The sequence below is a fragment of the Asterias rubens genome, chromosome 18 (genome assembly GCF_902459465.1).
Source record: "Asterias rubens chromosome 18, eAstRub1.3, whole genome shotgun sequence".
NCBI lineage: Eukaryota > Metazoa > Echinodermata > Asteroidea > Forcipulatida > Asteriidae > Asterias > Asterias rubens.
In genome coordinates this window covers 12,061,791-12,076,208 of record NC_047079.1, presented here as the reverse complement: position 1 = coordinate 12,076,208, position 14,418 = coordinate 12,061,791, and the positions used below count along the sequence as shown (strand labels likewise).

Genomic DNA, 14,418 nt, shown 5'->3' with positions numbered 1-14,418 from the left:
ACTTTGAGTAGTTAGCAATATAGTGTGCACTGCATTAAACAAATTAAGGTATAATGAAATATAGTTATACAAATAAGAAGTCGAAAATATTTATGTCTATCTTTTTTTGTATTACAAATCAAGCAATTCTTAATATAGAATATTGATTTTTTTCATTCTTTTCCTTCAGCAATTGTATTAATTTCGATAGAGTTGACTTTTTAAAGAAACATAATCGACTAATCATCTTCTCGCTTTAATAAACCAAACATGCGATATGCCTATGATGAGTGGTTCGATAAATCATTTAGAAATGAGAATTTGATTTGTTGTTTTTTATTCGCAAACACGCGATCATGCCCACATAATGAATTATTGTAGGCTTATACGTTTTAGAGTTCTTAGTGATATATAAATCACGTGCAAAAAATAATTCAACATATAAACATCGACGTCAAATCATCAGAGTAAATAGATAATTATCTTTTTTATTGGTCTACAGGTTGTATTTTCCTGCTCTAAATTGTGGCATCATATAAAGCAGTAGTGCAGAAAGTTGAAAGTTGAAAACTATAGGCATCGACAGCCAATCACAAAACACCACGTCTGCAATGAAACCTGCCGCTCAAACACTATATCCTGCTGTATACATTGCATTTAAATCTAATACTTTAGTTTAACTATAGAAAATAATGTGAGAAATCAACCTATATGGTCCAGTAAGATTTGTGTATAATGACATGGAGGTAGAGAAATTTCCATAAAAACTAATTAGCCTTCGAGAAAGACTCTGCTATAGGGTCGAAACTAATAAGTTAACATTTTTGTATCTGTTGCGCATTACTCGATGCATATAAATCTATTAATATTGACTTGCTGTTCATGGCGGGGACACTATTTCCTCTTTCAATAGTACGCATAGTGCAGTGTGGCAAGTGATAGCATAGAGAAGAATAACACTGTATATGCTCCTTACTGCTCGTAGATAACAAAACAGACATGCTATTGATATTCTAATAAGTGATGAAGTGAGAGTCCATGCACACACAGTCATGGCGGTGCCAGCACAATGGAAACGTATTCAGTGTGTATCGTATGTCCTTACATCAAAATAGACAGTCAGACTATCAGTGACGCCATTTGCTCTGAACAGTTCAGAAACAAATCCGTTACAGACTCATTTACCACCAAAACAAATCCTTAGATTTGACACACACTTGAATAAGAGATTTGTTAAGTTCTATTATACGATTGTCATGTGTTTTCCCATTTTAGAGCAAAACTGGTGCGTATTTGAGTGGTGGTTTAGTTGCAGGTGTCTAATCGAAAAGCAGTGAAACAAAAACATAGATTTAAATCTCTTATTGATAAGGACGCTCTGCAATGATTGTTATCAAAAATATGCAAATAGCAGCTATTAGGGTAATCGCTGTTTCAGTCGCCATGATAATAAGTTTCATGTTTCATAAGATTAATTTTATCCTTTGGTTTGATTATAGTTATAATAATCGCTTATATAGTTTCAAAACGCTGAAGGCTAAAACAAAATGTTTAAAAGGGTAAAACTGACCCCAAAATGTAAACAAGAAGTTTAGAGAAGAGTGAATATACATAATCTTTTGAAAGCAAAACCGAATAACATAAATTACTTTTCGGGTGTAAAACAGACTTAAAAATGGCAGTGAAAAGTTATAAAAAATAAAAAATAAATTAATAATTTATGTCAACTGCTATTATTTGTTATAACTGTCTTTAGCTGATATTTATTATGTTTGTTGTTTTGTTTGCATCTGTAGTTGTACCACCAATCATAGGATTGACTCATACTTCCTGTGAGTAAGTAAGGTCTGCGAATGAGAGCATAGACTTTGTTTCGGGAAAGAATACATGGGTCATTCCTTCCCGACGAGAATAACAATTATTACATGATGTTTAAAAAATAATAATAAAGTTCTAAAATGTAGACCTTAATGCAAACTATTATTATTAATTACCTTGTACAATTTACACTGACTCTGATTGGTCAAACCCCGATCACGTGGGGATGCATTTTAATGGGTGCGTTCGTTTAGCTTCCCTGGGTCAACCCCGGTGTGTGGTGGTTTTTTTCCCCAGGACAAACGTGGGTAATAATCTGCACACGTTCGTCCTGGAAAAAAAACCCGCCACATACGTACCGGGGTCGACCCAGGGAAGCTAAAAGAACGCACCCATTAACTACTGGAATCTTGCACTTCGCGCACATGCGCGTACGCGCTGAAAGTGTAACAGGTACGCGCGCATAAGTCAACATGTTCATAATGGTCTTGTTTACATTTCATACATGAGGAGACAGTGAAATGTTGCCCTTGAGCATCTTTGGTACAACTGAAATGCAGAGCAAAAGTTTCACTTGTGACCATTTAGTGTTTCAATTATGTATTTTCTCTACGTGCTATTAAAACCGGGCTCATGCAGTAAAACCCACACATTGAGGCTAAAACCACAACTTATAAGTAGACAATGCCTAAATTACTGCATAACAAAATAAGCAGAACACCATTAATTCACAACGTAATGCCCTATAGGCCTATAAAAAAAATCCTCGGTGTTGGCCCCAAATTCACTAAAATTTCGCAAATTTGCTTCGTTGAGGGCCCTGAAACCTTTAATTAATAATCTAGACAAAAGCTGTAAAAGCAGAAAATAGTGACAACATTTCTTTTTGCTAAGCAACAATTAGTTGGGCACTAAACACTGAAAGCAGACGGCTACCTGTTTCCTGCTAAGCAACTATTATTTCCTTTAAGGTTTAGTGCTTTAAAACTGTTAAGCAGAAAATACTGCTTGACAAATTTATTTGATTAGTAAGAATCGATTGGGGCACCGGGCAGTCACAATATGTAATAATATGATTTTGGCTGGTAACCTGTTTCTGCTAAGCAATAATAATATTCTGTGCTTATGAGTTTTTGTGTTTGGTCCCTGCGGGTAACTTGTCTGGAAAGCACAATTATTTTTTGTTAAGCTAATTTTTGTCATAAAAATTTCATACGTCAACTCAAAGTGTGTAGCAGACGATCGTCTGCTGTAAAGTGGCAAAAGGCGGAAGATTTTGACAACTCCTTTAAACCACTAAAACCACCCCAGCATGCATCAGTCAAAATGGATGCCGCCTGTCAGCACTATTCTACGTCTCGTAATGGGAAATAAAAAGTTGAATTTCTCTGGTTTCAAAGCGAGTTTTTCTGAGGTAAAAGCAAAAAAATGCTTGAGTAGGTTTTCAGCATGAGTTCTAAAAGGGGGCATTTCAAGGACAGAATTCTGGAGGGAATTGCGAAGGCGATAAAGGAGGTAAGTTCGTCAACAAAATCACGACATGATTGAACTTTTTTAATGTCTGCCGCACAGTCAGCTGATGATGAGCTGTAGCAGGTCACCGAGTTCAACCTTCGTTGGTTAAAACTTACGTCTCGACCCTTGTTCAAGTCGTGGTTTTCCTGCCAGCCTACTTGATCTTCAATGTGTAATGAATCCTACAATATCACTCAAAACACCATTGGCTCTTTGACTTTGAGGAAATAATTTGAAGAAAAGGCACAAAAACAATACCAGATTTCCGAGCGAAAGACCCAGATTGAAAATTCGAACCTGAGGGGGGCGGATCTGGTGACTAGCTGTCGAAATTGTACATGTTGGACAAGATTAACCATTTTTAATTACTGAAGTAAAATACGAATCTTGACATACTTTTGAGAGTTAGTGTTCTGTTCGTCTGTTTTTTTAACTTGGCTTTACTTGAACGCTTTCTTGGTTGCGTTTGATTATAAATAATCGGCACGACGCCCGGACACTATTTGTTGGGCGGACACTATTGTCACGTAATCCGTGCCAAGTAGTGTCCGCGGTCTTCTGCGCATGCTCAGCGGACAATTATTGCCAGCGGACAGTTTTTGTCATGACACCGGGTCCGAGTGTGCAAGCAAAATTGTAATACTCATCATACTTTCCAAATAAACACTTTTACAGTGGTCAGTGTGCACTACCAGACTACATTGTCATGATTGTATCTATCTTGTTATCAATTCAACTTCAAGGAGTATATATTTATTGTTTGGAACAGTCTTGTAAATTGTATCCTGCAATCACTTTTCATTTGTTATGACATAAACTACTATCTAATTTATACTCAAATGAGATATTCCTTTTGGTAAAAAAAGAGGAGAAAAAGTGGTGGCAGGATAGGCCTTACAGAAAGTTTTCTGTATGTTTATTGTTGCCAACTCTGACTTTTTTTATTTGTAGGGGGCCTAGTTCCAGAGGATTTTTTTAAGGGAAATATATCCTGAAAGAAAAAGTTTCTGATTTACGCCACCACTTTTTCATTCGATATGAAATAAAATAGTATCTAATTTACCTCAATGAGATGTCCCACTTTGTAAAAATGAGTGAAAAGTGGTGGCGTGATACGGAAAGCTATTCTCCTGAAGTTGCAGTACGGATAAAAAGTGTTTCGGATGATTTCACCGTCGTCAGTAAATATTTAATATCCACTGCCTTGTTCCCGTCGTATCTTTACAAAGTTCACCTGACTGAAGCCCATATGAATGAGACCTTTTCAAAAATCAACTTGGTTTTAATTAATTTGGTTATGAGTCGTTGATTAGGCCTGGGCGACTAGTGAAATTGACTACTCTAAATTTACTACAAATAGTCGCTACTTCAACACTAGTTTCAACTATCTTTTAATTCCCAAGATGCATTGCTTCATAATGTTTGCTGCAGGCACAATAGTAAAATTCACGCTGAAAGGTATTGCAAAGGATTGTGTCACTAAATGTCTGATTGTGTTTGTAAGTAAATTATGTTGTTGTGAATTAGTAGTGAGCAACACTGGTTCGGCAAACAGGTAGTCAAGACGTTTTTTGTAGTAGTCGTGGCAGCACAATTAGTTGAGTAGTTGAAAAAAAAGGGTAGTCGCGCCTAGACTAAGAAATCAATAGTTTACACATATTGACTGGCAATGAGGTAACTAGTGTACGTCTATTCCCCCGAGGGACTTTGAGTGACCAGAAGAGCGACTTATTTCCCGAGGCCGAGGCTCTTCTGGTCACTCACAGGCCCGAGGGGGAATAGACGTACACTAGTTATTGAATTATGCCAGTCAATATGTGTTTTATAACACAGCTCTGTCTAAAATGTGAAATAAGACAAAATCTGGAAAAGAATGGAAGTTTTGTAGTGGTGTTCACGGTTCAAGTCAAGAGAGGGCGCTGTAACCGGGCACTATTTTCAAAGACTAGTGCCCGCTCGGGAACTAGTTCCCGCAAAACACGCGTGCGCGATCACTAGTCTATATTAGTTCATCCCACGTGACCGTGTTTCAGCCAACCAGAATACAGACAAAGTAAAGAGATGTGTTATAAACACTACTATGACACTAGTGGCACTAGTTGCCCAGTCCTAATTATGGTTGTCAAAATAAATATAATCTTTTGGTTATTTGTGGATTTTTTTTTTCAGGTTCAGTCATTTAGTTATGGATTGGACGGTGAAGTTCTTAAAGTCACTAATGATGACAGACCTTTACAGAAGTTGGTTGAAAGACTAGATCACGCATTCCTTCATGGGTAGGTCAATTTATTTATATTATCAATTTCCTGTTACCGCCTTCGCCCAACACCAAGCCCAAATCCAACTACCAGTTAATCCTTTTTATATAACACCCAAGCAGATCCTTGCCATTTGATTGGAGGATTGTCCGTCACGTGATAGCAAATAAAAGTACCATTGCACGCTGAGTCACTCACCGTGCTTTTTCGTTCCATCCGAAAAGTACCATTGCACGCTGGCACGCTGGCAGCGTGCAATGGTACTTTTCGGATGGAACGAAAAAGCTGAGTAAAAACATCACTGCGTGCGGGTGTCTTTGGTAACGCAGCAGGTGTTACTGCAAGAAGGCTTAGTAAAATTACTAGCATTCGGCTTCTACAGTTGAAATTGTTTGTTTTGAAAGTTGTATCTTTCAATCAAAATGACAAAGTTCTACTTGGATGTTATATAAAACAAATAATGAATGTTTTTCATTCGTGCAATGGTGCGAATATGTTCATTCGTTGAAAGCTGGAATGTTCCATTCAACTCGGCTCCGCCTCGTTGAATAGAACATTCCATCTTTCAACTCATGAACATATTCGCACCATTGCACTCATAAACATTCATTATGTGTATAATACTAAAAGGCAGTACTTAAAGACACTGGACACTATTGGTAAATTTTGTCAAAGACTAGTCTTCTCACTTGGTGTATCTCAACACAGCACAAAATAACAAACGGGACCTCAAAATCTAATTCTGAGGTCTCAACATAAAATTTTAGTGGAAATTTACTTCTTTCTCGAAAACGTTGTTACTTCAGAGAGAGGCGTTTATTACAATGTTTTATACTTTCAACAGCTCTCCATTGCTTTTTACCAAGTAAGTTTTTATGTAGGCTAACAATATATTTGAGTAATTACCAATAGTGTCCACTGCCTTTAAGCAGCATCCAGCATGGCAACAGAGTACAGCATTCTCCTGAAGACAATCAGAGTAACTGATTGAAACATTGAGTTGTAATCCACCGGTTCTTCCTCTCTTAATTATTATATCAATTAATAATACTACCTGAGAATTTGTATTTTCAGTGTCCTGTTCGTTTGGTGTTGTGAATTCTTCTCTTCCAAAATTGTTTATGTGTGACTATTTCATCTGAAGATTTGATTCTACAATCCCTCTTGCAGGTTGAAGAATGTAACATGTGGATATTGGGGTGTGACCAAGCTGTTTGCGCATCGAGGTATCATCAATGAAATCACTCATCTGGATCGACTCACCACAGATCTAGGAAGAAGTAAGTCAATTTGTTTTTCTTCTCATTTTTTTGTTTCTGCATTTTGTGAAAGTTTTCCTTGCAATACTCAAAATGAAAACGTCCAATTTGATGCAAACCTAATGGCTTGGTTACCGGCCATCACCTTGATCATTCCCAGCATTGGTCGATTTCAGGCGCTGTGTACGAAACAACCGCGGGTTCGAGGGAATTGTTTCTTGTTCGTCTGCTTATTAAACAATTCGTGAATAGTCCGTCGTAATAATGTTTGAAGATGACAACAAAACTTGAAGAAGAGGAATAACAATTATACAAAGGTATAACAAAACAATTGTTGCACGCTGTGAGTGGGGTCCATGGGTTTTGTACACCCTCGAGGGGAAATGGCACCCTCGGCTTTGCCTCGGGTGCCATTTTTCCCCTCGAGTGTACAAAACGCCATGGACCCCGTCACACCGTGCAACAATTGTATACTGGTATCCTGCTATTTTTTGCTTAACAGAAATTTTAAAGCAATTTTTTGTTTTGCTTTCAAGCAGCTCTATGAAATTGGCCCCTGGACTTGAGTTTGATGCGCTAGACCAGAAGACCTGACTCACTACTTGTAGTGTAATGTGCATTTCTTCTCTCTTCATTTCAACAGGTCGGGCGTGGCTTTACAAGTCTTTGAATGAAACGGCTATGGAAAGCTACCTAAGATGCTTCCTGGAGAATCCAATCACAATGCGCAAGTATTACGTTGAGTAAGTAGTCTTTCAATACTAACCAAAGTGCAACAGTAAGAGGCATAGGCCCTTTTCAAATCCATGGCTACCGCTTTAGATTTGGCTTCAGGCTTCAGTCTCTCGTCTGAAGCCCTGGACATGTACACAAAGCACGCGCAAATTGTCAAAACAACCGGGGGGCCAAGCTAGCCTGAGCCGAATCTGGAGTCGAAGCAGTGGTCTTGAAAAGGGCCATAGTCTGGTTCCTTGGAACTCAGCAACTGTTAAAGGCAGTGGACACTATTGGTATTTACTCAAAACAATTATTAGCATAAAACCTTACTTGGTAACAAGGAATGGGGAGAGGTTGATAGTATAAAACATTCTGAGAAACGGCTTCCTCTGAAGTAACATAGTTTTCAAGAAAGAAGTAATTTACGGTGAATTTGACTTCGAGACCTCAGATTTAGAATTTGAGGTCTTGAAATCAAGCATCTGAAAGCACACAACTTTGTGTGACAAGGGTGTTTTTTTCTTTTGTTATTATCTCGCAACTTCAACGACCAACTGAGCTCAAATTTTCACAGGTTTGTTATTTTATGCATATGTTGAGATACACCAAGTGAGAAGACTGGTCTTAGACAATGGTCTTAGACAATCACCAATAGTGTCCACTGCCTTTAACTGTGCTCTGGTAAAGTAGGCACATAAACTAAGATTGAATTTTCATAATGGGAGACATTGGAACACAAGCTGGCAGCAGACTTACCAGGAGGGCCCAATTTCATGAAGCATGTAAGCACAAAAGATCGCTAAGCACAGAAAACTCTTGCTTACAACAAATTGGTTGGTAGCCGAAATACCGTACATTCACCATTGCTGTGAGTGGTACCCAACTAATTTCTTGCTTAGCAAAGGAATTTGGCCTTCATCTTTCTGACTGATTACACATTATACATACTAAGGCGAGGGGAGAAACAAGGTCACTTTTCAACTCAGCATCGACTACCATATACAAGGAGGCAAAATGTTCTGCTAATCAGCTCTATAAAATTGGGTCCAGGTTTCTTTTTAGTTTTCATTGCTTAGGTGGTAGCAGCACATTTCCGGATTTACCTAATAAATCTACCACCACCTAGTGATCCCTAAACAGATACACATTGGAGCTTCTTCATTCACAGTAAGAGATTATTTATCCAATACATTATACATTTTTCTTGTAGGAATGGAATGCTTAGGGACAAGCAGAGACTAATTATTCTACAGACATTAATCTCTGGTCTCGACTTTGTGACCTTTGACCTTGAACTGGTGAGTAAGTTTATGCATATGCATGTATATTCATAATTACATTGCAAAGCCAAATCTCGTTGACCTACTTTTATAAATATAAAATTAACCACTAATGAATGTCAGGATTTCCGTCAATTTGTTTTTAGTGGAATTAATTTTTAGGAATTGCCGAAGATTTTCTTTCTCTCGATGAAACCCTGACGTAGCCAAGTAAAGACCTCACATGATCTTAAAAAATGCACCAAGACTTTTATTTTTGAGATAATGCGATTTGTGTTCTTCTTGAATCTGCCAAACCATGGGATGTTACCCACATTCAATTAAGTCATGACATGCTTGCCAAAAAATAATGAAAAAGAATTGTGGCAGCCTATCAATTTCTTATAGTCCTAGTTTGCCCAACAAAAGAGAAGTTAATGTAACGACTTTATGTGGGGATTTCCAGCAAGTTTCTACTCACTGGTGGGATTAATTTCTGGAATTCAAGAGAAAGTATTTCTCTAAATGAAACCATGACTAAGCCAAGTAAAGACCTCACACGTTCTTAAAAAATGCACCAAGATTTTTATTTTTGAGATAATGTGCTATGTGTTCTCTCTTTGAATCTGCAAAACCCTTGGCCGTAAGCCACGGCCAATAATCAGTCATGGCAGGCTTGCCGAAATACATTGATAAAGAATCAAGGCAGCCTAACAATCTCTCACAAACAAAAGTTTGAAGGTCTGGAATTGGGGATTACATGTAATAATAATAATAATAATAATAATAATAATAAGACATGTAATGCGCACATATCCACCCTGCTGGGTATTCAAGGCGCAGTAAAACCAAAAACAAAACAAAAACAAAACACAACACAAAGAAAAACAGACACAACAAAATTAGTCATTGAAAACCTGTGACATAAGATAAGTTTTGAGAAGAGACTTGAATTTTGCGGTACAAAGACAAGATCGAAGATTAAGTGGTAGAGAGTTCCAGATGCGTGGCGTGGCTGAAAAAAAGACCTGTCACCCCATGAGTGTCGGGTGTACACTTAAGTCCTGGTAAAAGGGGGTTTTGGAGCATCTGAGTTCCATTACCTTTTGGCTCTCTTTGTAATATGATGCAAATGAAGTGTGTGTGAAACTTGTGGGTCCATGCTCTGTGGATGGTCCGGGGTGTATACTTTTTTTTAATTTGACAAGTATGTATTGAAGTAATAGTGTTGTGAAACTTTGGATGTTAAATAGTTTTTTTTTTCTTTTTTTTTCCAACTTTCAGAATATTGCCTATTTTGACTTGGTCAGCTATATCCCTCGTTCAGCCTCTATATCTGAGCATGAGGACAACACCCCAACCAATGACAACGTACCTACAACCCCAAGCACACCAGCAACAAATCCTGATAATGATGGTAACTCATCTATCGCCAGCTCCGATGCCTTCTCTCCAATGGATGAATCGCCTCAAGCTGGTAGCAAGATTCCTGATTTACTTCTTAAAGACAAGATGAAAAGGATTGAGAAGCGACACTCGCTACCACAACACTACTCTGAGATTGATTTTTCCGATTTATCATTAGCCGGGACTACAGACCAGAAGGATGGTAGAGATGGAGGGGTGTACCAGAGGTCTTACAGCGTTGGCAAGATTGGAGAAAGCAAGCCTGTTAGACCAGCATCTCTTGGAGTAGCTTCTCGTTATGAAGTTAAGTTTCTCGGTGAGGATTCATCACCGAGAGGGTCGATTAAGTCTCTGGAGGATGACCAACGAGATGGAGATCTTGAGGTGATTCGAGTGAAGACGAAGAAAGTCAAGAAAGGTCAGAAGAAGAAGAAAAAGACTGATAGATCGTCACTTGACGGGGACAGCCAGTCAATAACATCAAGCACGGCGTGTGATGAGAATGAGACAGATAGCCAAGATCAACTACTCACCATGAGTTGCTCCGTTTCTTCTTTTCAGAGCTCTGATGGAACGCTTCTTAACCAACCCTCAAATCCCGAAGAGATAAATGCGGACAGCTCCACCAAGAATATCATACAAAATACAGTAATGGAGAACACAGAGTGCTTATCAAATCTCAAGCATACTCCAGGTAGTGATGAGAAAACTGAAAGGTTACAGAAGATGGACGATCAAGAAGAATTTCAACGACATCTTACCGAAGAAAACCTAACAGAAGAAAGCCAAATAAGCTTTGATTTGCAACCTACTTGTGACAGTAATATTAACGACTCTGCCAATCTTGCCACGGATTTATCTAAAATTGAACTTCCCCAAATCATACATCAACGTTTGACATCTAAAAGTAGTCTTGACTTCGATGAGACTGTACAATTAACTCTCAGTTCACCAAAACCAATCAAGGTTTTCCGTAATCCATCTAAACTTTTAGAAGCTCCACAACCAACGGAATCCATAGAAGAGGAACATTCCAATCTGAATCAGTCTGATGTTCTGGACGTTTCTTTGTCGCAGTCTGTACTATCAGATGAAGTGCCAAGTTTTGCCAGCTTGTTCTCCAAGACAACATCTCAAACTCCGTGGGTTTCCGACGATCACCCTCGATCTTCAGCAGAGTCCTCAATGCTCTCTGACATTTCTGCAAATCATAGCGAGGAAGGATCGATTGAGACAAGCGGCTGCAAGGAGAGAGAAATGAGAACGTCGTCGGACACCAGTTCCTTCAAGGAGGAGTATAGCGATGAGCAATCTGAGGATGTAACCAAGGGAACAGTGACCAAGGCGATCTCAATGGAAGCCGACTTTCATGAAGCGGAGATAATGTAAGTAGTTTCACATAGAAATGTTGGAATGTGCTCCTTAAATTGTAATCTAAAACAAGGTATTCCAAACTTTGGGTCACGACCTATTAAAGGAAGGTCGCGTAAAAGGTCAGGTGGGTCACCAAACTTTCTCAGCAATGTTAAAATGTATTGTGACGCTTTAATCATTCTGTGACAGTGAGGAACCAAGATTATTCACCTTATGTTGGTTGAAATTGGTTTAATGAAATTATTGCAGATGGAAGGTTTGAATACTTGAAATTCTCATCCGATTGACGGGCTAAAATTTTCTGGAGGCTGATCTAGATCAATTGTAGCGCTCTATATTATTTTAAAGATTTGAATACCTCTAACTATTTCTATTCATTATGCCTTGTTTGTAATTTATTTTGCAAAAAAAAAAAAACAACAACAGTAAAAGCCAAACTCTGCATTATTATCATTAAAGACATTGGACACTATTGGTTATTGTCAAAGACCAGTCTTCTCATTTGGTGTATCTCAACATATGCATGAAATAACAAACCTGTGAAAGTTTGAGCTCAATTGGGCGTCGAAGTTGCGAGATAATAATGAAAGAAAAAACACCGAAAGAAAAAACACCCTTGTCACACGAAGTTGTGTGCTTTCAGATGCTTGATTTTGAGACCTCGAAATCTACTTCTGAGATCTCGAAATCAAATTCGAGGAAAATTACTTTAATTATTTTGAGTAATTACCAACAGTGTCCACTGCCTTTAACCTATACTTTTTGTCCTTTTGTGTATTTAGAGTTGATAACAACGTTAAGCTGTATTTGATGCTAGAGATCTTCAAGAATGAACATGAACAGCTTAAGAAGGTGAGATTTACTTCATAATTAATTCTTCCATTCACACTGACAATCTCATTTTAATACTAAAACGTGGACTGCACTTTTAATACCTCTTCTTTACCAGTGACTTTAGTCAACTGCACTCCTACCCCCTTTTTTAAAACCGTAGTCAACTGTCCGCTTATCTGAAATAGGGAAACTACCTTGGTGTACAAGAACAAAGGACCTGGCCTGCACGTATGCACCTAGATATTGTTTAGGAATTGAGGATAACTTTAACTTCAAGTAGCAGTGATTTACCAGGACCCTTTCTCCCTTTAGCAAGACTCAAAAACATTATGCTAAACTCAGCACCCAAACTGTTGGACTCTGATTTATGGTGGTATACCTGATCCCATGTAAAATCATCGTCAGTTTGCTAATGCAGTCAGAATCAAACAAAACATGTCATTTCGAGGCTTGGTGTTGAAGTTGATGAAACTCAAAAGTACATTCATAAATACCTCACACAGTTTGGCTATTCCTATTGGTGGAGAGCGCGTCACGTGAGGGTGTCGGCCGTGCAATTAAAGCCCTCGCCTCTGGCTCGGGCCTTTATCCAACAGCCACGACCCTGCCGGTTTTAAACAGCTGATTAAGAACTCGTTGCTACCCTTTTATTTCCTTATTCATAAATACCTCAGGCAGTTTCACTATTCCTATTGGTGGAGAGCGCGTCACGTGGGTGTGTATAAACCTTTGTTTATGACCAGTAAAAAGTGTTGAAACATGGGCGTGACACGCGAGCTTGCACCTGTGCTAATAAGACAGTTTCTTCATTCCTATTGGTCGAGAGCAACAGCCGGACAGCTGTGCCACATCACGCGATACGCGCGAAGCGCACATCATTCCCTTATAAGGAGTTGTTTACCCGAGGGCGGCGAAGGGCCTTACCATTTCTTAGCTGGAGGGGTGTTGTGTTGAAAGAAATCATTGAACAATTATAATTTTTGCATTTATTTTACTTTTTGACCAAAAGTGTTGATGTTTTTTGACCAAAAAGGTATTTATGAATGGGAATCAAAGTGTGTTGAATCGGTTTTCAACTAGTGGTTTAAACCTGCCGAGGCCTGGTTCTTGATAATTTTACCTCGACTTCGTCTCGGTAAAATTATCAAGAACCAGGCCTCGTTGGGATTAAACCACTAGTTGAAAACCTCTTCACCACACTTTGATTCCCTTATTGATACATGATATACTCTTGTATTACCAGCTAATACGTATGAGTACGGGTCACACGGAAGCAGACCTACAGCCAGCATTCATCTTACTGACTGATTACACATTATACATACTAAGGCGAGGGGAGAAACAAGGGCACTTTTCAACTCAGCACAGACTACCATATACAACTCTGGACTACATCTCGGTAAGTGCTTAATGTGATATTGACTGAAGCCTGGTTCATACTTCCTGCGAATGCGAAGGGAATTTTTGCGTTACAAATTTGCAACAAACCAATCGCAACAGTCGGACTGTTCTCAACTCCTGCGAGACATTTGCTCGCAGCGAAAACAGCCCTGTGACGTCAAAATCTGATTCTCATTCACATGAAGTATGAACCAGGCTTAACCGTTGTTCGAAATTACAGAGCTGCTTATATACAAAAATTAGCTAAGAAAAAAAAAAAATTATGCTTACCAGAATAAAGTTACCAGCCAAAATACCACATCATGTATACCATCTGTGACTGGTTGTGCCACATTTGGCTTTCGGCCTCCCTCTTCCAGCGCGACCAGCAACATGCCCTTTCATGCACTGCTTCTGAAGATTTCCCCCGTCTCTCCTTGTAGTATGCCCAAAACACTCCAGCTTCTTGTTTTTGGATAAATCAATGCAATTATTTACACAGGTGGGTCTGCATTACCAGACTATTCAGATTGTATGCACCAATAGAAGGAGACAATATTGGCTAACCACGGGAGATGAGTCACTAACAAGGTATGTCAAATATGAATTATAATTCTA

General features: G+C 38.7%; 1 protein-coding gene across 1 annotated transcript in view; it reads left to right on the top strand.

Moving 5' to 3' along the window:
• Positions 1–3,137: 3,137 nt before the first annotated feature.
• LOC117302533 (pleckstrin homology domain-containing family M member 2-like) overlaps positions 3,138–14,418 on the top strand; it is an 18,431-nt gene continuing 7,150 nt past the window's right edge. The window contains exons 1-9 of the mRNA XM_033786510.1: positions 3,138–3,312; positions 5,482–5,588; positions 6,741–6,850; positions 7,473–7,572; positions 8,757–8,844; positions 10,090–11,597; positions 12,369–12,438; positions 13,664–13,819; positions 14,303–14,391. Of these exons, the coding sequence (XP_033642401.1) occupies positions 3,247–3,312; positions 5,482–5,588; positions 6,741–6,850; positions 7,473–7,572; positions 8,757–8,844; positions 10,090–11,597; positions 12,369–12,438; positions 13,664–13,819; positions 14,303–14,391 (2,294 nt within the window). The 5' untranslated portion in view covers positions 3,138–3,246. The remainder of the gene's footprint in view (positions 3,313–5,481; positions 5,589–6,740; positions 6,851–7,472; positions 7,573–8,756; positions 8,845–10,089; positions 11,598–12,368; positions 12,439–13,663; positions 13,820–14,302; positions 14,392–14,418) is intronic.